Here is a 25,245-nt window from a genome sequence, read left to right on the forward strand (position 1 = left end):
GAGAGAGAGAGGAGAGAGAGAGAGAGAGAGAGAGAGAGGAGAGAGACATAAAAGGAGGAGGGAATGAAGCAAAAAAAAAAAAAATCACTTACAGCAGTTTGTCGTAGCTTTTACGTCAGAGACCAAAATAAATAAATAAATACATAAATAAAATTCTACAACATTCAATATCAGTTCAAGGTCAAACATGTACGTTATAAAAAGTAAACCCCCAAATGATGCCCCCCCCCAAAAAAAAATACTGTTTAAAGTATGCCTTCTGTGATATACATCTTATATAAGACAAGTACTCCTATGTTCTCTAAAAATAAAATCGACACCCGCTATGTTGCTTATTTGTTATTTTCCACATCACTGATGAGAGTCTATTACACCCCTCAGACTGGATGGGAGGGGTGTGTACAAGATCAGAAGAGGCTGAATCACATTTGTGTCATTTGAGTTACACTCATATAAAGTACATTTGTAACATCAAAGATTGTTAGGGTGAAATATATATGTATATATGTTATGAACATCCTGTAGGATTAAAGTCATCCAGTATGTGGCAAGACCATTGAGATGCAAATTTAAAACCTGAAGTCATTTGTCATTAACACACATGACACATAAAGTTATGTTCCTGTATCAGTCAATGTGTTAAAAAAACCACGAGACTACAATCGTGAAATTCCCTTTTGCGATTAATATTGTGTGTGTGCGTGCGTGTGTGTGTGTGTATGTGTGGGTTCATGTGAATGACACACCACATGGTCTGACTAATTCCAGATGACATCTCTGAAATTGTGTGCAAAAAAACCTACTGCAAGTCAAGTCAAGGCTTGTGAAACCAAAGCCAACCCTCCCCCCTCCATAAAAAGAAGATGGAGAGAAGAAAAACAGAGGAGATAAAACAAAAGACAAGCTTTTCTCCTCTCTTGTGTATGTTTTCTCGCCGTTTTTTTTTCACACATGCCCCATCCAGTCCTATTCTCTCTCTCTCTCATTCTCCTCATCTGTCCGGTCCTTGGCTCATTTATAGAGGAGCTGGAGGCGGCTGGTGTGGCAGTTGTTGCGGCTAATCTTTCCGTCGGGCTGGTACAGGTTGGAGGAGTTGGAGAAGGACGGAGGGAGGGAGTGATTATCAGAGGCAGGGAGTGGGTAGCCCGGCGGAGGGAGAAGAGACTTTGGGTCATTCTGAGGAGTGGGCAGTGGAGGGGAACTGTGATTTTGATTGGTAGTCGAAGGCCGTCTCCTGGAACGCAGAGCCTGTCTTTCTGAGAGCTGGTTCCTCAGTTCTGACACCCGCTCTTCTTTCTGTTAGTTAAAAAAAAAAAGCGATGAATAAATTCACATATCTTACATCTTCTTAAACGTTTTGGTGGGAATGGTCGTTGGTTAGTTGTTTTATGGGAGAAACCAAGGTAAAAATTTCTCTACACATTTTTCTGACATTTTAACAGCCTTATGTGAACAATTTATCAAAAGTTTAATAAAAGAAAAGGTTGGGGGGAGAAAGACACCAGACCTCCTGAATAATCTTCTGAAGCTCTTTGTTTTCTCGCTCTAGCTGGCGAGATTTCTCCTCGTCGTTATTATTCGTGGACGAGCCGGTTTTCATAGTCTCCTGCTGATCAGACTGCCATTCTCCACGGGTGATCAACCTACGCATCTACAGTTCCACAGACAAACCATAGGGGGCACTTTAAGCAAACGACCTAGAGAAGCTAAAAGTAATGATACCCTTTCCACTCAAAGCTGACTGCTAGCACAGAAAAAAAAACCCAAAAAAACAAAACAAAACAGAATAACATGACTCTAAGTGACACTCTGCTGGAAAAGCAGAGCTAATGAATGATTCTTTAAGGCCATGAATATTTCTCAGCCGAACAAAGAGAGTTAGACATATTGTCTGTAAGCACACTGTTTCCTTCCATCAGTTGAAGGATTCAGTGACACGTGATGAATAGAGATTATTGTTTGATGTTTCTGTGAGAGAATGGAAAAATGTCCTTTGCGTTACCTTGGGTACAAAGAGCACGACCAAAGTGATGTAAACAGAAAAGACAATGGCCAGGGAGGCAAAAGCGAAAGAGGCGTCCTGCTTCGACGACAGAATCATGGTGACAGGCGCAGTAATCATACACAACACCTGAGAGAGAGAGAGAGAGAGAGAGAGACAGAGAGAGAGAGAGAAAGAGCGAGAGAGAAGCAGAAGAGGAAACACGGGGGTGAGAATCAATAAATATTGACCAGTAGTCAGTCATCTCCCTCAAAACCGGCAAAATCTCATCTATGCCGGCAAAAAGAAAAATTGACCTGACATCATCAGAGGGGATCTTTTCTCTGCTGGATCATTAGTTATTTGGATGGGCGCATGGGAGCATGGGACAGCATCTCTAAATCATCAGAGTTTATTACAGGGCATCTCCTCACGCCAACAATAAACTACAAATCTGCATTAGGCAGCAGCCCTCAAGTCCATAAAAACATGATCATAGCTGTATCTAAGTTTCATAACCGTGCCTGCATGAGTTGTCTTGGCTCACATACACACATACAGTGAATAGGTTTTAGTTCTACTGTTTACTGACTAAACAGAGCCAAACAGAATCAGCGGACTTTATCTCGCTCGGTTTACATAATCATCTCTCCCCATAGGTTGCCTATTTTTGGGGCCTGATAAGCTTTCAATTTTTTACTGTCTCTAGTTTAATTAATCTTTAATTAATTTCATCGTCCTTTCTTGACCCAGACAGAACAGGTGGACAACTCCACTTGTTATTCCTGGAGTTTATAGCCCAAAAAGAGCTCCATTTGGATGATAACTTTGGCAGATGGTGAAAGAGAGATCATAATCATTTATTTAAAAGAAATGGCATTTGCTAAGGGCCATGTGTGAACTAACAACAGGGAAGAAACAAGAGAGAGCCAAATATTAAAAAAAAAAAAAAGACTAGCATGCAAATGTCTTTCACTGATCAGAAATTCTATCCCTCAACTTCATCTTGAATTGGGTTTAATGTATAATGGATATTCCTCAGAGATCAAGTAGAATTTGAGAATAAAAAAAAAAAAGGGGGAAAAACAGGGCTACCATTCTGGAGACACTTCCAAAGTAAAAAACGTTTGTGAAATGGCTCTTCGACCAAAGCTTCACATTTCCCAGAACAATTACAGAAATTCTATTTAAGAGGTCCAAGTTGGCAAAATGACCATAGCTTTTTTTTTTCTATTCCAAAGCCAAGTCAATTTAAATTCATTAGAACTAGTCTACTGTGGCTCAAGGCCAAAACATTCAAACAACACAAAAACTATACAACTGCTGTGGTGAGGCTATCTAAAGCTCCCCCTAAAATCACAGCCCACACCAAAGGCACATTAAGACAAAAAAAAATGGGAAATGGAAGATAAAAACGCAATTCTGAATGATCATGGAGGAGGAGAAAGAACCCTGGCATCTTCACATGCACTGTGTCTAAGCCCTCAAGAGAGCTGTAGCTCTGCCGTCCTAAACACTTTTCTGAGGGAAGTAAGAGGCGAGTTTGAGTGGTTGGAGGTTTCTCTTTTTATGGGTGACTTTATTCTTAGTGATGAGGGGGAAAGGTTCAGTATCTCACATCCTCTTACAGTTGTCTCTCATCTCTCTGGTATCAGCACTCAGAAGCGCACATACACACACACAGACACACACACACAGACACACACACACACTCCAGCTCGCTCTTTAAGACGTAACCCCACGCTAAAAGAGCTTCTGGCATGTTCCGCCTGCTCATCGCTGCGGTGGAGATTCAGTGCTTGAGATGAGGGGTGCTAAGACATCAATGGCCACATTCAACCAAATTACCCCCTGAGCTGCCTGCTCGTTTGAGATGCTACATCACATGAATGTGAATGCAGAAGCCACAGACAGCTATCACAATAACTTTTTACTGTGGTGTGTATCAGACACGCACGCGCACACACACACACACACACACACACACACACACACACACACACTGAATCCTCATTAACAGGCTGACATTCAAATATAAATGGGTTTGGGGAGCTTGTGGCCCAGGGCTAGACAGACCTTCTTACATTTTGAGGACATCCTTATTAATTCAATAAATAACTTCTTGTTAGGTGTCACTGGATTCCAAAGAAGTACTTTTATTTAAAGGACAGTTTCCCTAACGAGGGTAAGCCTTATTTTTAAACAAGCTAACAAAAGTCAGATAACAAAAACAACACGAAATTTTTTTTTTCAGAATTTTGCAGGTTGCATGCAGCTTCACACTCAGTCCTCCAGGGAATGACAGACTATCACCAGAAAACAGGCGAGGATTTGTTGACACGATGACACAAAAATAACAGTGAGGATTCAGTTCAACACAAAGGCAAACACACACTTACACACATACACACACTTACACACACACACACACTTACACACACACACACACTAACATACATACCCCAACCTCACCCCCCTACACACACACACACACACACACACACAGAAGAGCAGACTCACAGAGACGTTGTAGATAGCCATCCCCACGGCTCGGTGATCATTGATCTTCTCAGTGGACACAGACTTGGTTTCATAGGCCAGGAAAATGCCCAGCAGCAACAGCAAACCCTTATAGCCATACACCACCCCTATAGGACAGACAGCACAGAGAGGACGCTCACCGTGACACACCGATATACATCAATTCCCTATGGACAACTCAGTGAAGCTCTGCAAGAATACAAAACCAGCTTTAAGAGAGCTATATTTCTGCTGTTCCAATAAAACTTAAGGGGCTGCACTCAAACAATAAACTCAGTGAACAGTGGGAAGACACAACAAACATTATTTAAATGCAGACATAAATGCAGCACAAAGCCCTGAGATAGAACAGGCACAATGTTCTGCTTTGCCGTTTTCGGTGGGGAGCGGGGCTGGCTGCCACTTGTTGTTAGGGACAACGGTGCCTGAAGGATGTTTTCGAGGCTTATTTTAATGACTCAGTATATAAGAGAAGACACGCCTGGCTTTATCTGGTTTTATTAAGGAAGTAATTAATCTGTTTAATTAGTTAAATACTTTAATGAGCTAATTATCTGAGAGAGAGCGACCCAAGAAGTATCCCTAAGAGCAGGAAAAAAAAAAAAGAAAATTGCAGCCGGTGGTAGATTTCAGTGGTTAACTCTGTAATATGCTGGACAGACAGATGAATGAATGAAGATCATACAGATGGAGAGTTATGTGGATATTGGGTTTACCAAGCCATGTATTCATCTTCTCTGAACTGCAGTGTTCCAGCAGAGGTTCAATCAGCACGTCAATGTCCTCTTTAGGTGCTTCCTTTGTGAACTTCTACTCGAGACAAATAGACAGACCGAGAAAGAAAAATGTAAAAAAAGCCGTGGAATGAAACCAAGGGAGCGAAAACGAAAGATGAGGCGAGAAAAGGATAAAGACAGAGAGAGAGAGAGAGAGAGAGAGAGAGAGTGTTCAAGGAGAGTCTTTTGTGGTTAATTTGGTGAAGATGCTTGGATGCACCAGAGCAGCCTCCAAGGCCAAACCAGTAAATACAAATCCAACAAAGTTCAGTTCCGTTTCTGGGAAATCAAATACACAGAAGAGCAGACTCATAAAAAAAACATAAAACAGAGACAGGATGAGTTATATCTTACCTCAACGGTGATGTGCAAGGGATCTACGATTTGCCAGATCATAAGCGACAGGATGTCAATAACCAGCAGCACCCCAACAGTGGCATAGAGTTTCCAGGGTTCAAGATGCTGCTGGGATACAGGAGGACCAACATGTTACCTTTTTACACAATTTATAAGACCATAAATAGTATAACTACTGTGTGAGGCCAAAACAATGGACCATTACTGCTAGTCGATTCAATCTGCCACATAACGCTCGGTGTTTATGGCACTGGAGAGAAAATGTGTGTGTGTGTGTGTGTGTGTATCAGATTTCGCTTGAAAGCATTATTCTACAGCATTATATACAGCACTACCTCTTTATTTTTCCTGACTTTGTACACTTGTTTTTGTGAGAAAGAAAAAGCACCTAGATTATAACAATTAAAAAAAAAAAGAAAAAGAAAGAAACACTGGAGACATTAGTAATGATGTATTGCAATTCCTGAGGATGAATGACTTGCGTTTTTTTTCGGTCTGCTCTAAATACGGGACTTTTTTGAAAAAGCTAGCACGAAAATGCCCATCACGTGCATTTCCATTTGTCAGCCACGATTTTTTCACACAGCGCCATGTCAACTGAGTGTTACCTCATTTAAAGCCATCACATGTCTCACGCTTCCCAAGAATGACATCCTCACACAAGTCAGCACACTATAAAACGACATGTTTTCCACCCGAAAAGACCACACGTTTTGTCCCAGTTACAATTTTTAGTATCATATCCTCTTTCAACATGACGAAAAGTACTCCATTCAATTTGTCTTCTCCTATTCCTACGGCTTCCTCCTTATGCAATGGAGGAAAAAAAAAAATCCTTTTAAAATTGGAAGGAGAAAAATGGTATTTTCTTTTTTAGCAGTGGGGTTCTTCAACACCACAGCATTTGACAATGGGAATCAAGGAACAATAAGCAATGGCGGTACCATCAGCTCCATCCCACATAGTGTGACATGGATTGTCTCCATCTTTTAACAGTTAAAAGCACCTGTCAGTTTTTGTACAGGCTCTCGCCGGTGGCTCCGAGCGCCTGGATAAGGCACTGGCAATGCAGGCATTAAGTGACTCAAAGTGAACTCAATCAGTTCTGACGCAGCTCTCCATAATATAATCCCCCCAAAAGATGGACCCTCCTGCTGGGTGAATGTTCATACATATTCAGTAATGTGCTTTATCTCCTTATCCCTGGAAATGCCTTTCTCTCTCTCTCTCTCTCTCTCTCACACACACACACTATAACTGCTTGTCTTTTTTTGGTTTCATCTCTGTATTGGACTTGCATTAAAACATGATGGCTGACATGTACACTCGATGGTCTAGTGTGGGTTTGTGTGTGTGTGTGTGCGCACGCATGTGTGAGCGTGAGCAGCATGAACAGAACGTGTGTGTGTATGTGTGTGAGAGAGAGAGTAAATGGCATAAACAGAATGTGTGTGTGTGTGTGTGTGTGTGTGTGAGTGTGCGCAATGATGGAAGGGGCTGTATTGAGGGTTCATTGAGTTTGGCAATACGATAAATGAACCATTTAGAAATCTACAAGGGCACCAGAGGACTATTTCTCGGAGGTCAGAAAGCGAGAGAGACAGAGGCGGAGAAAGAAAAAAGACAGATGGAGAGCGCAAGGAAAAGAGAGAGAGAGAGAGAGAGAGAGAGAGAGAGAGAGAAGGGATGAGAGGTATACATTCGAAATGAAATATGACAATTCTACTACTACGGATTGATCATTTTTAAAGCTCACACGATGCCCTTGAAGGGAATCAAGATAAATCCAGCAGAGCAGCAGTGTACAGTCCTAAAGGGATCCGTTTCAAATCAGCACAGGATAGCCTCCCCACAGCTGCCAAACGGACTACAACATCTGCACCCACGACACAGTTTAACACACACAAAATATACAGTAGCATCTTTCTTTTTCATTTACCTTTCTCTTGTCTTTCTTCTCATCCTTCTTAGTGAAAACGGTGTGTACCCACCAGATCTTTGTGAACATGCTTCCATAGGCGAGACTGAAACCAAGGCCAAGCAGCCACAAACGAAACTAAAAAAAAAAAAAAAAAAAAAAAGTACAACATTCAGTATTCAAATTAGACAGCGTTACAAATATTACGTCATGATTTTTAGACATGTTTCACTTCTAAACTCCTTTTCTGTGTGAAAATTTTGCACCTGAACTGAAGGATTTGTCAATATTTTCGATCAACATCAAAAATTCAACGTCCCGGGGACTGAGCGACTAAGGTGCACAGCACTAACCTGACAGACGACGGGGAACTGCGACCTGCGGACGTGGCGCCCGTCGATCCCCAAGGGGAAGACGGCGGCCAGTGCCATCATGCAGCCCACTGCTGTCATATTATTCAGGTAGGGCTGAGAGTTCTGGATGTACCTGCAACATATGGACACAAATACACAATCGGCATATATGCTGACATCTCTAATATGCTCGTTTGTTCGCTCTGACTGAAATGCAAAGCTCAGCATTCAACTGCTGTCAGAATACATAAACAAGCTATACGGACAGAGAGAGTTATAAAACAGATGCTAATCTCTATGTGTGCACAGAATTTCTCTTTCTCGTTCGCTCACACACACACACACACACACACACACACACACACACACACACACATATGCACTGATACGCACACACATGCACACCCATGTTAAATAACACATCTTGGTTTAATACGTTAATCTCTAACAAGCATTCGTGGTTTAAGCTGTCGTCTTTTTGTCAGCGAAACACACACACACACACACACACACACACATATACAATATATGCTGTCAACCAGGGTTCGGGGTCTTAGCAGTATCTGTCAGGTTTGCAGAAAGTTGAGAATATAGCTGTCATACTCCCACCCAGAGATATGGATGTGCTTATCACAAACGCACTGAATATTTGATATTTGTGTCACGCGCTTGATATTCAGAATCCATCAGCTACACTTACTTGGCTCTTGACGGGCCAATCAGAAACATACTCACAGTTCTGTGCACACGGCATCTTTAAGCAAATGCACAGACTGCCAGAGTCATTCAAAAGTATCTGATGCAAAACATATAGCACATCACACTGTAGGTATGTGACTCTTTAAATTAAATCTCTCTCTCCCCCTTTTTAACTTCATATCTCCCTCTCTTTCACCAACATACACACACACACACACACACACACACACACACACAGAGTGTACAAAACTCCACCACACCTGACGTTGCTGTTGTATATGTTGAATGTGAGGCACACTATTCCCAATAGGATACCCAGTCCAGCAAACACAGACACCGAAACAAAGAGCTTCTGAGAGAGAAAACGCAACTTCTGAATGACCACTGTCTGATCAGCAGGCGGACCAGGACCTAAAGGGGCAAAAGAGAGATGGTGAGTTTGTATGGAGAGTTTAATTATTTACTGATATACAAAAGCAAACTGAACTGAATGGCTTCTGCTAAAGCACGCTGATAAAAACAAGAGGCAATATTACAGAACAGAGAGTGAAACCGAGACAGAAACTTCAGCTCCGAAATTAATTTTGTTGACAGAACATAAAATTACCACAAATTGCTACATTAAGCTCCCACCCCAACTCACATTTTCTCAATGCATTTTTAAAAAGAGAATGATTATGAATACTAAGCACTACTCTCTCCATTACACAGCCCCTGTGCTCACATGCATAGACAACCAGGGCCACATACAGGCCAGCATCAGTAACAGGGTTCAGCAAGAAAAGAGACCTTGATTCAAAATGACAGAAAGAGAGAGAGAAGGAGAGAGAGTGAGAGACAGAGAGAGAGAGAGAGAGAGAGAGAGAGAGAAGTAGCCCAATTCTGCCCCCCTCTGTGCCAGTAGTAATGAGCAGGCCAAGTTTCTCTCTCTCTCTCTCTCATGACAAACGGATCGCATATCTGGGTATCAGAGTGTGCATCTTGCGCAGTGGGGAAGAGATGGCTATCAAGTTTCATCTCTGTAACGTTTGACTAAAGCCTCTCCCCTCCTGCTCCGCCCGGCGATAGCATGCACCGATATCATCACAAGCTATTACAGACTTAACTGCAGGATTGCTAGTCGGTCACTAGCCCAGAACCAGGGAGGTCAGCATGAGTCTTTCTGCAGGAGGCTGTCTGGACGCGGTCTTCAGGACACAAAGGTTTTTGATGTTTATTGTGTCGGCATTTTAAAAAAGGGTTTTTTTTTTTAAGTTTCTGTTTATCAGCGTTTCATATCTTAACCCAGTCACGAAACATAGAGATACTTTCTATAAACAGCCTTTCTCTATCTTATTGTTACGGACCAACGTCAGTGATTCTCACTAATATTCATTAGAGGATGAGCAACTGGATTAGACTCCAAATAGAACAAAAACCCACAACAGGAGGATCCTGTTAAACTGACAGATTCAGAGTGTTTGATGCTATAACAATGTTCAAATAGCTTCAGGTGCTAGAATAAGAACTAGACTAGGGTTCAGAGTGCAATCCAGCACACCTGTTTGAGTGATCTGTGAGAATAAGCGATGGTTGCTATGGAGTCTAAGGTCAGCAAGTTAACAGTGTGGTGTTGCTATGGAGCTGGAGCGTAGGAACATTAAATTCGGATGGCAAGGGAGAGGCTATTTGTGCTTTGATGGAGAGTCCGTGTATAACTGCTTCATGTTTTGATGGACTTACTACATTTAGAGAGTCTAGTGCTTAGCCACTCCAGATACTCGAATGCATTGCATAGGAATTAAAGATCAAACCAAGTGCGTTTGTGTGTGCGTGTGAGTATGAGAGAGAGAGAGAGAGAGAGAGAGAGAAAGAGAGCAAAAGAGAGAGAGAGAGAGAGAGAGAGAAAGAGAGTGAAAGAGAGAGAGAGAGAAAGAGAGAGAGAAAGAGAGGGACAGAGAGAGTATGAGAGAGTTACATGAAAAGAGAGAGCGAGTATGCGTACTGAGCAAAATGAGTGAAAGGCAGAAAAACAGCAAAGTACACATAAAGCACAAATAAAACACATACACATGCACCCCTAGATAACAAACACTGCATTGACACAGTAGACAAACTAATCTCACACTTGGGTGTGTTTTGTTCTGTTTACTTCTGTAAATACTACATCACTTTGTGCTCTGTCAACGTGTGCTTATTTTCTGTCCTTTTGGGCCACTGTGCTCTCACAGCTTAAAACCTTTCCTTGCCCTTGATGGTGGAATCGGGACAGTGTGTTACCATGACGACCAAGCCCCATAATGGTTGCCACGGCGATAGGAAAAGAAGGCAGCGATGCAGTGGTTGTCAGGGGCGACTGAGAAAGAGCGAATGAGAGAATGAGTAAGGGAAGTAGAGAGGGTGGATAACACAGAAAAATAGAAGAAAATTAGACTGTGGGCGGGGGGTCAATTTCCTCTTTAGGAGCCTCTGGCCCCGTTACAAACAAGCCAGCAAGACACGGACTTAGAAGTAGAAACAGGAGATATAGGAAGCAAGAGATAGAAAACAAAAGGGGGTGGGGTGTATGTGTGTGCGTTTTTTTTTTGGGGGGGGGGGGGGGGGGGGGGGGGTGAGTAAGCAGAAGCCTCGCAGAGGGCGAGCCAAATGAAGCACTGTGATCGGTCAACACGTGGTGTCCAATCTGGAGCAAAGTCACGCTCTCCTTCAAGGGCCTCTTATTCTGCCGTGCGGCAGGCGTGATTATTTTTAGAGCGCGCCGCTGTCTGCCCAGAACGATGTGGCGTGGAGGAGCGTTGTTGGGTGCCAGTGACCATGACGACAGGGTAACAAGGGCATCGCGCTCCCTCAAATGCCCAATGGCACAGGACAGCGGCCCAGGACAGTTCGAGTGTCTCGGCGGCATTAGGTGACACATGTGCGAGTCTCTGTTCTTGCAGATGGCATGGCCTCGCCGCTTTGTGGGTGGCGTGACCAAACAGCACTTGGCCCGGATCAGAAGGGTCATCGATGCCCCCGCCGCTAATGCTAATACTCGCAGGCGTGCTCCTCACCGCTGAGACATGACACATGCTAACCTTGGCGCGTGTCTAGCATACTGATGTCCGACGACGCCTCTAAACATAACAGCTAGAGGACTTTTTTTCTGCTCCATTGATGCAGCCCTCAGACGAGGCCTGAAAATTACACTCAAACGTAGTCTGGTGGAGGGCAAGGGTCTTTGTTTACTGTGTTGACCTTGGAAAAGAGCTTGTGTCGAAAACCAGCGTTAATGCTAGAGGTACAGGCTCTGAAGTATCCCTGAGGTGGGGAGGGGTGTGTGTGTGTGTGTGTGTGTGTGTGTGTTTGTGTCTGTGTCTGTGTGGGGGTGTTCATATCACTCTGCTGTCAAAGGTATTCCCTATTGTTCACTCTACAAAAATAGAATGTAGCCATATGATGGTCCGCTGAGGACGGCTTTGAGAAGAACCTGAGAATTTCGCAATTAGCCAATATCCTGATGACAGCTCAGCACTGTTGCTATGGAGCTCACTGGTTCAGTGGGCTCAGAATAAAATAATAAGCTAATTCAAAAGCGAATAAGCATAAACGCCATATCTTGGGGATACATGAGGGACGTAAACGGCAGTTGCTTAATGAGCAGTGTGCTACAGCATTTCACCTACAGCATTAATAATAAATAACTCACATGCCTTCTGCTAAGGACCTCAAACACGATTTTTTTTTTTTTTAAATTGCGGCGTCCATTTTGTGTCCACGGGGGTGTAAATGACTGACAAAGACAATTTGGGGAGAGCTCGTGCATAGAGTGCAGTTGGTAGTGATTGGACTATTCATTTGCTCAAAGTCAAGGTCAGGAGGCGGAAATGCAGCTGAATGGCTGTCTGGCGCTGATTTGTTTTGTTTTAGCTGTCATGTGGCATCTTCTCCTCGCACACCTCCCGTCGCCGTAATCCTGAAGTGGTCATCAAATTCGATTAGGAAATTAAATGAAACCATCACTCATGTTACATAAGGCTTCTTTTTATTACTGGGTTTCGCTCAATTTATGTTTTCGAATGAACCAGCGGCGATTTTCCGACGCTATTCTTTTTCTTTTTTTTTTTTTCTTGTTTTCCTTTTTTTTCGTGATGAGCAGCCACAACCTCTCTGAGGTGACACTACTGTCAGGGACAGAATGCTAAACAAAACTTGACTGTCTGATTGATTAACAGTGGCTGCCAACCCTGCCTGCAGTGTGTGTGCATGCGTGTGTGTGAGTGTGTGTGTGTGGGTCGGTGTGTATGTGTGAGTGAATTTCGGAGTGTGCATGCCTAAGATGAAAGAGAAAAGTAGGACATAGGACAGGGTATAAGCAACGGTTTGAGTGACTGTGTGTGTGAAGTAGAACAAATGAAGGAATACATGAAAGATAAGAAAGAGAGATGTGTCATACCTATCCACTTGTCATTGTGGAACCAGGAGAGATTGCCTTTGGTCATGTCATAGTATCCAATCTTCTTATAACTTCCTCCTGCAGGAGACAGAAAAGAGCAGGCATGTCACATATTAGGAAAGAGAAGGAGAGAGCATGTGAATGACTGAGAAAGTAGGCAGGAGAGTGAGGGAAAGAAAGAGGAAAGAGAATCAATACACTGAAAATCAGCGTTAAGGGAGCAAAACACCAGCGATATGATGCTGTACCAGCCTAAAAGTCTCCACCATTTCAAATCATATTCACGCAGTCAACGTCCCATATATCACTGAATGACAGAATCAGCTCCACCATGGGGCAGCAGTGTCTGTGACACACACACACACACAAATACACACACATATACGCAAAGGGGCAGACAAGGCCTTCCAGAGCTCCAAAGGCTTCAACACCCATTCACAACAAGAAATTAGCTTAAGTGAGAGCCATTATAATTATCAGGTGATCATTAAGCATAATTACTTCACTGGGCCCAGCCTTTTCCCATGGGAGGTGTTTGATTGAGTACAACATGAGTGAGAGCAGCGCAGACGGAGCTCTCCGCGGCTTTGCATCAACAGCCGAATATGGATCACATCTGTTATAGATGAGTAATGTCAGATAGTCAAAACCCACGTTACACAAGAGCTCTGATCACAGGTAAAACTATTCAGAGCCCAAGCACAAATCCGCGTGAGGCAGATTTAGGTTTCAAACCAGCCAAAAAAGACAAAATTGCGTATTAAACAGGGTTTTTAAAGCTCTCTTTCTTTCTTTTTTTTTTCAGGCGAGCGGAGCAAGGATCACAAACTGCAAAACGAATTATCCAACAAATGTAATTTTAACGGCGCCAAATAAAGCGCTCGTGACGCAACCCGAGCGGCAGATCCTAACGCCGTCAGACAAACAAAGCGAGCCGACAGATTGAACACGAGAACACAGAGGCGCTGATCAAAAAAAAGAGAAAAAAAGGGGGACGCTCTGAATTGGAGCGACGCCGCCAAAAAAAAAAAAAAAACCAAACGCCAGGAGAGATAAGAGGATGCAATCAGAGTGTGACAGCAGAGGTAGGAGAAACAATGTGTCGTGTACCACAGTGAAGTGAATGCGCAAAAGAGAGGGGATCAACAGTTGCCCAATGGAAAAGTATGGCTCGGCTTCAGGCTTTGAATTGAGAATGTCACGAGCGGAATTGGACTAATTATTTTCAGGCGGCTGGTTGTTACCGCGCGCCCGCTGGCTAGACCACGATAACAAAGACCGGCGTTTGACTTCGGGGGCTTCACCCTAAAGAGAATCTGCACAACAATTTCCTTTGTAAATTTTTTTTTCCAAACACTCTCTTTTCCCATTTCTATTGCTGTTGCTATGGCAAAAATTTGTGTATTGTTAAAATGTCAGTAATTTGAGCTCATCCACAAAAAAAACACAAAACATTAAACAAAACGGACTAGCGACTGAATAAGGAGAAAGGAACGGCACACTTCCATTTACTCTCAAAGTGGTGACACCAGTAAGACGCGCTCTTTTGAGTCTTTGATTTTTAAAACATGACTGCGATTTCCCCTTACGCTCGGGAGAGACCACGCTTCGGGATGGCTTTGGTTCGCTAGAATCACTAAACAAGTGCTGCATTTCAATGAAAGCTCATTTGGCAAGAACATGAAAGTGCCTTTCTGTTAAACCCTTCAAGATTCAATGAAATATTCAGGAATTTACATAAAGTTTTCTCACACATGTTATTTTTTCCCTTACAATATTATCATGAGAAAATATAACTGAGCTGATTGTAAATACTGAGATCTAATAAAACATGCTCAGTTTACATTTCTCTTTTGGGAATATTAAAGTAGCTTGGGAATATTAGAGTAGCTTTAGAGCATGTAAATTGGGCAGTGGTACATCAGGCACCTGTTCTATCCAGTAGGGGTGAACTTGATTACAATACCGTAAAAGCAGCAAGAGAAATGAAGCATGCTAATCTACCTTTCATTTTTCTGATGTTCATATGAACTGGCAATGAGACACTGAACTCTTAAAGAGTGTGAGGGTCAAAAGCTGAAGGCAGATGGAAACTCTTGAAGATGAGGGAGCAGATGTTTTGGATATATTTTGGAAGTCCGTACCTTGTAGCTGCTCAATAAGGGTCCAAGCCATTCTAGAACCCTGGGCATCAAACACAACATGTCCCTAGAAGAGAAAAAAAAAATAGAGATATGAGACTAAGTGCTTCTGAGACATTTTCACACCCTTCAGTTCTTTTCTACACACAGTCATCCTCCTTTTCCTGTCACTGACTTTTTCACATTCCTCCTCTTAACACATCTCACACACACACAGGCTCTCTCCTCACCTTCAAGCTCTCATCACAAAGACTCAAGAAAAAGACACAAGAGAAGAAGGCTGAGGGGAATTCTGGCTTACAAATCAAATTCTCGCTCTCTCTCTCTAAAAGAGAGGTAATAATATTCACCCTTCTGTCTATTAATCTCTCGTTAGAGATACTCACAGACACTCCCTCAAAAGAGCTGGTGTTGAGGGCCCGGTAGATCTCTGCTGTGATCTCCTTGTTGTTGTAGTTGAAATCCTCCAGCCTGTGACCTTTGGCCTTCAGGGGACCAACTGTCTTGTTAAGGGCCAGCGCAAGGGCCCAAACCGCATCATAAGCCAGAGGAGCTTCTTGGAAACCCCCTGTCTCCTCTGGGTTCTTCCCACCCAACTTAGACATCAGCTGAGCCAAGAACTCCTGAGAAGTCTGAAAAACACCAGAGGAGAAAAGGAGAAGTGAATTCAAACCAGGTGCAGCATGTAGACGAATGAAATGGATGAAGAAAAAAAAGTAAGGTCAACAAACAAGTCCATGGTACGATACCGCGATTCAACATAACACCTTGCCCCAACATAACAGCACAAGCTAAGGCTTTAAAAAGGAATCGATTAAAAGCTCAAGAGCTCCGACTTTATCTTAGTGGGTCAAACGTAGTGCGCTGAAGTTACAGTCTATCCCTGTGGGACTACATTATGCAGATGGAGGTTCTTTTTCTCCTGGCTGTGAAATCGTCATTCTCACATGCATAGAAACCAAGCCTGAAGTGCAGAAAATTAACACGTCGAGTATCAGACAGTCTCTTTCACTGGGGGGAGGCGCTCTGAAGATATCCTCATCATTAAAGATCGCCAATGGCTGAGGGAAAAAAAAAATCTAGATGGAGTGCTAATTTCATCCTTTATCACAGTGCCATGAGGAAATTGATTCCACTTTCTTTGCATCTACGGCAATGGTGACAGTGGCACCTTTACTGCTTAAAACAGGTGCACTAGGAAAATTAGCCCAGCAACTAATGGAAATCCAGAATTTCTGATATGATATGTATGAGTATGCATCTGTGTGTGTGTGTGTGCGTGTGTGTGTGCGTGTGTGTGTGGACGTGTATGAAAAACAAAATGAGAGAAAATATGAGAGAGAAAAAGAGAAAGGGCAGAGGGCAGTTTGAGAATATGACAGAGGACAGCGCTGTCAAAAATCGTTCCAATCCTTTTAAAAGCACTGCATCAAAGAGCACTCTAAAGGAGAAAGAGCGAATAAATTACATCGGTATGGACCCAATTTAGCACAGGGATCTTATCACAAATTGGCCTGTCCAATATGACAATTTTGTTTGGCGGTGGCGTTTTTGTTTTTTTCTTTTTCCCTTTTTTTAATTTGGTTTTTTTTTTGTTGTTGTTGTTGGTTTTTTTTTTTTTTGGATCAGGTGCGAAGCATAGCTGTCTGGATAAGCGCCCAGACTGAACTGTCTCCAGGACTCAGCAAGGGCATATGTATGCATGCCCACTTCCAGCATGAAGCACTAAAGCTGGGCCGGGGCCAGACACGGCTCCCCTGGGGACACAAGTCATCCAACAGCTCACACCTGTCCCCCCGATTTCTCCACGGGGAGATACGGTTGGACCTGATGCTTTTGGCTCCGGAGACCCGCTTCAGATCTCTCAACACTAAAGCATTGGCAGTTCAAAAAAAAAAAAAGCCCAAGAGCTCTTCAATGTACCACATTGATCTAAACCACAGTTACTGACAGGGGGGGACTACATAAGCACAAGGACAATCAAGCAAAAAGGAAAATGTTTGGATATGTGTCAAATCCGAGACAGCCTTGTTAGCCCAGATGATGATGATTATATGCAGCAGTTCCAAAAGAAAAAAAAAAAAAGAGAGAGAGAAAAACAGAGCACAAGGAAAAATATGCAGGGGCAGAAAATTGTCCTGATAGAAGTAAATTCGTGAGACTGCTGTGTAGAATGCTGTCACCCACTCACCAGGTTCGAAGCCCCCCGCACTGTCTCTGGGTTAAGCATGACAATTTCCGTGGTAACATGGCCCTCCACAGCCTCCTTCATGTTTTCCACCGTGCAGTTGATTGACGGGTCTTTGATCTTATACCAGTTGTCGGCGTACCAACCAATGAGAAACCACACGTATTTTTTCCCGTACAGTTTCTCCTTATAGACCTGAAGCAAGAAAATAGGCGAGAATTTGGTAAACATACAAATCAAGTAGATGAAACGGAAGAGAATGGGGAGACGGGGGGGGGGGGGGGGGGGGGTAGGGGGGACTAAGTGTGTACTGTGTGTTTGACAGGAACCACCATTAATCACCGCTGTTTTGAAAGCCTGGAAACTGACCTCACAGAAAACCTTTCGTGCCTCCGTCTCATAGAACAGGCCAACGATGATACGGGCGTCTTGACGCTACAAAAATAGCAGGAATGGACAGATAGTTAAAGTCAAGATGAAACAGAGAGGAGGTGCGTGTGTGTGTGTGTCTGTGTGCGTGAGAGGGACAGAGAAGAGTGAGAGAGGGTAACAATAAGGGGAAAAAGTAACACACAGAGAACAAGGGGAAAAGGCAGCAGAAAAGGAAAGTGACTGACAGGTACAGAGGGAGAGCAGAAAGGAAAAAGGTAGAGAGTGAGAATGTGAGAGATGTAGAGAGAGACAGCTAATGGTTCTACTGGTGCTGCAGCACTCAGGCTTGCGTGTGCTGGGACTGCAGACCACTCCGAGCTCTGCCGTGTTCCTCTCTTGGGTGTGCTATGTTCCAGGTTACCATGGCTCCTACACTGATAGCCAATTAATCTCCTGCACCAAAACTAGGCCGATACAGGCACTGTGAAGTTATGTTAAACACACAGGGGTGGAGAGGAAGAGAACAGAGCCGCGAGGGGCGGGGAGCAGTATACCAAAAAAGACCTATGGTCCAATTAGAGCAATTTGTCTCAAAAAATAAAACCACAGCTTCCAGGACTGCTCCATGCTATTTACACAGCACCTTAGAGATGACTCTGACATGACACATCACTTCTGTGCAGCTGAACTAATGTTGATATGTGGGTGCGCGTGCGCTCGCGTGCGTGTGTGTGTGTCTTCGTGTGTGGGTCTTTTGTGTGTCTGTGTGTAGGTGTTTGTGTTTGTGTGTCTGTTTGCATGCTGATATCTCTATGGGTGGATTCTGGCATTTTTCAAGAAGGTGACATGATCTGACTCCTCTCTCAAGTTGCACAGGAGCACCTGTCCGTTGCCATGGCAGCATGGCATTAAATGAGAGCAGGGAAGAGAATACGAAGTGAAGGCACCTTGAGGTTCTTGACGGCCACAGCAGGGTCTGTGAGGAAGCTCTGTCTCACACTGATCTCTATGCCTGCTTCTTTCACCCGCTGCTCCAGATCATCCAGAGTCTGAGAGAGAGAGAGCCAGAGAGAGCCAGAGAGAGAGAGAGAGAGAGAGAAATGGGGACAAAGATAAAAAGCATGTGAAGGAAAAATAAAGGCAGACATCCAGGGATAGACAGGTGGTGTCAGAGAGGAGAGAGAGAGAGAAAGAGAGAGTGAGAAAAAGAGGGAGAGGGAGAGGGAGAGAAAGGGGGAAATTTGATATGGCAGGAGGCATGAGATAAGAAAGGCACAGAAAAAGGAAATGAGAGTGAAAATTAGAAATAGAGTGGCAGATTTAATTTTCTTTTCTATGAGTTGTTTACTGTTTACAGTCTTCACCCTGCCAATAAAAATGAGTGTGAATTTTAATACAGACTTTGTATGGCTGCAGGCTGCAGGGTGTGTTTAGAGAGGCACTGCAGTCAGACTGAAGCCAAATCCATGTCAAATATGAACTGTAGCTTATAGTCTTGGGTCCTTTTTATTGTCACGCTGAATTTAAACAAAGTATTTTGAGGTATTGAGATTAGTTTAGAAAATGTATGAATGTATTCCATTCATCCTAGACAGCATTCTCTAAAACATTCACATCCTTGAATGCTACTTAGCACTGACTTTGGTCTGTGCAATTAGCAAATATGTACTACTTACTATCTAAAGACTACTTTCAAAGGGAGTCTGATTGCTGCAGTAAAAACCACAGTAAGAATGTGTGTGTGTATGTGTGTGTGTGTGTGTGAGGGCACTGTGGTTTGGTAAGAGGAGAATCGCTGCGTTTAAGTAAATCTGTGTTGTTTAAGTAATCTTAAGGGTCACTCACAGAGGTGAAGACCTCAGTGGTCTGTTGAATGGTGGCAATCTTGGTCCACTTCCATTTCTGGAAAAGCTGCACTCGGGTCGGGTTGTGCAGCGTAGCTGAGGGGTGTGTGCGGAAGAAGGTGGGGAAACGTTGGCGGTTGGACAGAGCTGGAGAGCTGGAGCCGTAGGACAGCTAAGAGACATCGAAGGCAAAAAAAAAAAAAAAACCCAAACATATTCAACCACACGGCCACAATAAACCGGTATGCAGTCTGTGTAGTGAAACTCCATGAAACTAATCAGAGAACACAGAGACAGAGAGAGAGAGAGAAAACAGTCGTCTAAAGAGGTGAAAAGAGGAAAAAATGGCTGCAAAGGGGGGTAGGAAATGAAGTGTAGGATTATGATTTTATAATTAGATATCCCCGCCAGCTGTAAGGGTTTTGTTTGGTTTGCCTTGGCAACACGATTTGCTTAAAATCTTATTTTACTTTTCCCTTTTTTTTCCTTTTTTTTTTTTTTGGAGAGATAACACAAACTAATTACCTGATTCACTGAATTTCCACTGACTGGCACTTACAGCGAGAGGGTGGAAAATTATCAAATGAACCATTCCAAGGCCAGCAGACAGAAATATGGGTCAAAACACATATAGTGGGGGAAAAAGCTTTTTCAGACATAAAAATAGAATTTGAGCATGAAAAATGGAGGGAGTGATTTTCAACCAAAAAAAAAAAAACTATGGCAGAGCACTTTCACTACACTGAAAGGAAAGAAATGACAGAAACACTGCAGCTCTAGAGTACCTGCACGACATTTTCTGATTAAAAATATCTTCAAACACTTTTTTGTTTTTCTGTTTTAAGATGTTTTTAAAAGATATGAGAGTGTTAACATCATTGTCATGGATGCTCCTCTACCCCAGATTAACATTGAGGCTCTACTGGCCAATTTTCATTCTAAAGCAGAAGTTCACAGCAGATGGACACTGAAATGACTCCCATTAGGGTAGTTCTTTGCTCTTAAGCCAAGTAAATTTGCTCTCTGCAGATCCATTCATATGACTCTAACCTCTTCATAACCTTTAAGACAAGCCATTTTTTGCCCAGTAATTCTGTTCTTTATACTCTTATATTTTCTACCCCTACCTCATTTACAAGACATAAAGCTTAGCATTTTGAACAGATGCACATTGTGCCAGGAATTCTTGCTTTGAAAAAAGGAAATGCAGAGACTGCAGCAGAAGTGAAAATGAAAGAGGAAATATGATGGATATAGCATAATGAACCAGACACACACCACTATGAGGTTCCACATTCGAGCAGCCTCAGCTACCAGTGTAGACACAGAGCTGCATCCCGGCATCAGCACAATCTTTATAGGCTCTGTATACAGCAGGTCATATAGCAGCTTGGTGGCCTCACCTGGGTCACACTGAGAGAGAGAGAGAGAGAGAGAGAGGGTGAAGAGGAGATGAAGAAGGGAGGGTATGAAAGGGGGGAAGAAAGAGAGAAAGAAAGATAATCAAATTCTGTGCACCACAGTGGTTTCAGTGTTATGCATTCTCTCTGTATGGGGAATAAGACTGTATGACAGATGTGATCCTGCATGAAGGAATGCACCATAACAGAGTAATGCATTTCATTTACTCTCTCGCTTAGTCTCACTCTGTCACACCTACACAAAGACGCTCAGAGAGAGAGAGAGAGAGAGAGAGAGAGAGAGAGAGAGAGAGAGAGAGAGAGAGAGAGAGGGAAAGAAATAGATTTTATTGTGTTCTTAATAACATCAAGGAACAAAAACACAGATGGAAGGTATGGAATGCACATGCCAAGGGCACCTGGATTTGTCCCCTGGTTTTTCCAAATGCAAAGACAACATTTGTGAATCAGTCACTTTCATCTGTCTTTGGTTCAAGCCTTACAAACTCTGCGCTGCTGTGTTTCCCATTTGTCTGAAACTTACAGTCAATGAAAAATCAATATTTAATTAAAATGATAATAGTCGAGTAAAGCCGTCATTGATCATTCGTTCAGAAAGCTAAGCCCCAGTTTACGGCCAGGAGTACTACTATAGCTCTCGTAGGGGTGAAGCTGATTGCAGAGCAGTATTTGGGCTTTGGTTCAAGTCTTGTTATTTTACATACAAAAAGAAAAAAGAAAAAAAGAAAAAAGCATAAAAGGTACATAATGGAAACGGGGGGAAAAAAGACAACTTTAAACTGATTAGAGCTTGGAAACCTGACTCTGTTTGATTGGTTGCAATCAGTCAAATTAAATCTGCACAGCCCTTCAGCAACAGACTCCTCTTTACTTAACTGTGTCTAATCTGACAGCCTCACCACCACACACTACATTCTCACTGCATTTAATATCCTCTAAACAGAGAGCCGAATTGTCCAATCATTCCAATCACAACAAAAGGGGAAGCTTTTAGCAGGGAAATGCTCCCTTTGTTAAAATTAAAATGATTCTCTCACAAGGGGCACACAGGGAATATGACACTGGGCTCAGTTAAGTGAAATGGGCCAATCGGCTATCTGGGCTGTACGGAAGCTACAGCCATTCATCCGCATGTTTGTTTTTTTTTTAATTACAAAACTTCTAAAAAAAAAATACACGTGTGTTCTCTCTTCTTCGTGTAATGAGGTCTGACATGCACTCTCTCTCTCTCTCTCTCTTTCTCTCTCTCTCTCTGTGAATCCTGTATCTGAAACATTCGAGTCACTGCTGGTGAAGGCTCTCTCTAGACTCCCTGGAGGTTGCAAGCACAATTCTGTCCCCTCTCTCTCTGTTCCACTCTGCCCCCCCCGCCCCCCACTCCTGGTCCTGTTTCTCCTGCCCGAGAGGGAAGCCATGCATGAGCCTCCTGCTCCAACAGTGCAGCTGGGGCCCGCTGTGCCCAATCAACTGAAAACAGCTTACAAAACCCAGCCGCTTAAAATACTGAATATTTTTGGCATTTTTTTTAGAATTATGGGGGTTTTTTTGACAATCCTGAGACATAATGAAGAGGGATGGGCTGTACACTAATGACATTATTGCATTTACATCTATAAAAATACAAAATGTGACTTATTTAAAGTGTATAAATTATACTGTGGGAAAGTGGGTAGCGGAAGATCATTTGAAAAATAGGAGCTTTGACAGTCAACTGAGAGCATGCTCACAACAAAAGAAGAGTAAAAAAAAAAAAAAAAATCAAGGACCCACATCAATAGGGAAAAAAAAAAGAAAAAGAAAAAAACCTATGGGTCAGCCCCATGGTGTATCATCCATCCTTTGCTGGCTATGTTTAGGCAGTTATTCATTAATATTGACCGCTACAAACCTCTGGGGAAGACAGCACAGAAGGAACTGGGGAATATTTGAGTCCCTTTACTCCTTCATAATTTAAACCAGCGTGTAGACAAAACAAACAAAACACGGTAATGCTCCAGGAGAACGCATGGCAAGTGCCTCATTGATCTAACCGTCCCTCTCTGGAGACATCACGGCAAAGTCCACCGCATGGTAATCAGACAGACTCACTTCTTTCTCTTTCAGCCCCCTTGTCATCCACAACCTGAGAACTGCTCTCAGCTCCAATCAACATGAGGTCTGGACCAGACTGGACCAGCACGTAATGAGGCTCCTTTTGTCCTTCTCAGCTCCGCAGAGAAAATTCAGGTTAGAATATCTAAAGCTAGACTTCTGTAGAGAATTGCAGCTTGGTTTGCCTCTTGATGACACAGGCTTTTTTTTTTTCCCCCTTTTCTTTCCCATGTAGCTCTCCGTGGTGCTGAATTGTAATGAGGGTCAGCTCTATCAGGGTGAGTTTACTCAGAGCCTACAGGGCTTGACAGTGTTGTTTGCCACTGCAGGAGATCAGAAGGACTGACTCTGCTGCACTGCACTGTAACTTCCTAAGTGTTTCTGATGCATGGCTGCTTCTCACTAGCAGTTCATAGATTTGGTTAACTGCAGGCATTCTGACATTCTTACACTGACTAGCTCACCTTATCTATTGATTCATCTGTCTCTGTTTATGCAATAATTGTAAAGGGCATGATCTCTCTCTCTCTCTCTGTTGTGCTCCCTCTCGCTTCATTTCTCCCTCTCTCTCTCTCTCTCGCTCTCTTTCTTTCTCATTCTCACTCTCATTCTCTCTCTTTCTTTCTCTCTTGTGGGGGAAATCTGTGAAGTTATGTGTTTGTTTGAACTGTAGTTGTCTAGGTAACTGTTGTCATGCCAACCTCCACCCCCAATCTCTCTCCTCCTCCTCCTTCTGTGTCTTTGAAGTGGAGTTCCAATGCAGAGCTGTTTCAACCAATCACCGCAAAGCTCTTAGCAATACCAACCAGTCACAGAGCTTTAACTATTTGTTGTCTGTCCGAATCTCTTTCTCTCTCTCTCTCTCTCTCTCTGTATATGAGTGTGCATGTGAGTGCATGTGTGTTTGTGTGTGTGTGAGCTTTCGTGTGTTGGCATCTCGGGTGCGGGGGAGGAGAGACGCAGGTGGGAAAACATGTAGAGAGTGAGAAAGTGAGAGAGGGAGAAGGAGATGAAGAGAGACCAGTAGAAAGAAGAATGTGGAAATGAAATCACGATATGTGAACAGAACTACGTAATTTCTACAGTAAAAGCAGGCAAGGAAAGACAAATAAAGGAAAGTAGACTCCATGCAGAGTAAACATTCCCACACTCTCCTCTAATTTGCTTTGATTGTGTCTGATTACAGTACACGTAATTGCATGTTATCAAAAAAAAAAGGTCATGAAGTCATTCATATTTTTTTCATAGTGGAAATATCCACTTGGCGGTGCCAAACAAATGTGATTAAAAAAAGGAATAAGAATTTATAAAACCTCAATTTAAACAACAGTTTAAATAAAAAGGGAAGAAAAATCTTGTGAGGAAAGGCTTTTGAACAGAATGGCTTAAATACTACAAATAATGGCATTCACATAATGTTTAAATTATTAATATCAACCAGCAAGTAAACACTTCAGGAGTAAGCAAGTGGATCTTTCAATGCCTGTATGAAACCACTGCACAGACAGATATTTATTAGTTCTCTTTAACACACTCAACACACACAGTTCACATGTTGGCATGCAATTTGTCCGTTCACTTACCCTACTATCATAGTGGATCAATTCAAGCTCGTAATCGGGCAGTATATCCGTCCTGTTGTTCACCAAGTCGAGGGCCATTTGAGCAGCAGGGAGACAAGCCTGTCCGCCGGGCCACCCTCCACTCATGGGAAAGAGGGCACCAATGTAGAGTTTCTTCTTGCCTAGGGCCGGACAGGACCATGAGAGTAATAAAATAACTGAGGTAAAGATAAGCGTGTAACCAGCTTTGAGGCGCCGTCCGCCGCCGCCGATCTGCAAACAGGAGACCTCCATGGCTCAAAGAGGGTTTTCACGAATTCGACTGAATTGGACAGATGATTGGTAACTTTTTTTTTTTGCCCAAGAGTTGGAATTAACAAAATTGTTCTGAATGTTTGTCAAAATGTTGTAGTAAATTATTTCGAAAATTTTAAGATATAACAGCTTGAGTTTCTCTATGAGGAGAGAGATACCCAGAGAAAGCTTCAACGCAGATCATCTTTAAAGAGCGGCGGTTTAATTTAAAGTTTAATTTGTTCACTGTTCAATACACGTTGGTCAAAAGACCAGATGTAAATAGTCAACTC

At 42.9% G+C, this 25,245-nt stretch overlaps 1 protein-coding gene across 1 annotated transcript; it reads right to left on the bottom strand.

Moving 5' to 3' along the window:
* Positions 1 to 1,011: 1,011 nt before the first annotated feature.
* Positions 1,012 to 24,820, bottom strand: gabbr1b (gamma-aminobutyric acid (GABA) B receptor, 1b). The gene is made up of 18 exons (XM_030789176.1): positions 24,680 to 24,820; positions 20,863 to 20,997; positions 19,586 to 19,756; positions 18,688 to 18,789; positions 17,738 to 17,803; positions 17,372 to 17,563; positions 15,567 to 15,812; positions 15,184 to 15,247; positions 13,040 to 13,117; positions 8,886 to 9,036; positions 7,927 to 8,059; positions 7,595 to 7,711; positions 5,653 to 5,760; positions 5,239 to 5,332; positions 4,502 to 4,629; positions 2,003 to 2,131; positions 1,508 to 1,651; positions 1,012 to 1,296 (listed from the first exon to the last, which is right to left on the bottom strand). The coding sequence occupies exons 1-18, from the start codon at positions 24,803 to 24,805 to the stop codon at positions 1,012 to 1,014; spliced, it is 2,469 nt and encodes an 822-aa protein (XP_030645036.1). The 5' UTR covers positions 24,806 to 24,820.
* Between the last annotated feature and the right edge of the window lie 425 nt (positions 24,821 to 25,245).

Source organism: Chanos chanos, chromosome 12 (assembly GCF_902362185.1).
Source record: "Chanos chanos chromosome 12, fChaCha1.1, whole genome shotgun sequence".
Lineage (NCBI taxonomy): Eukaryota > Metazoa > Chordata > Actinopteri > Gonorynchiformes > Chanidae > Chanos > Chanos chanos.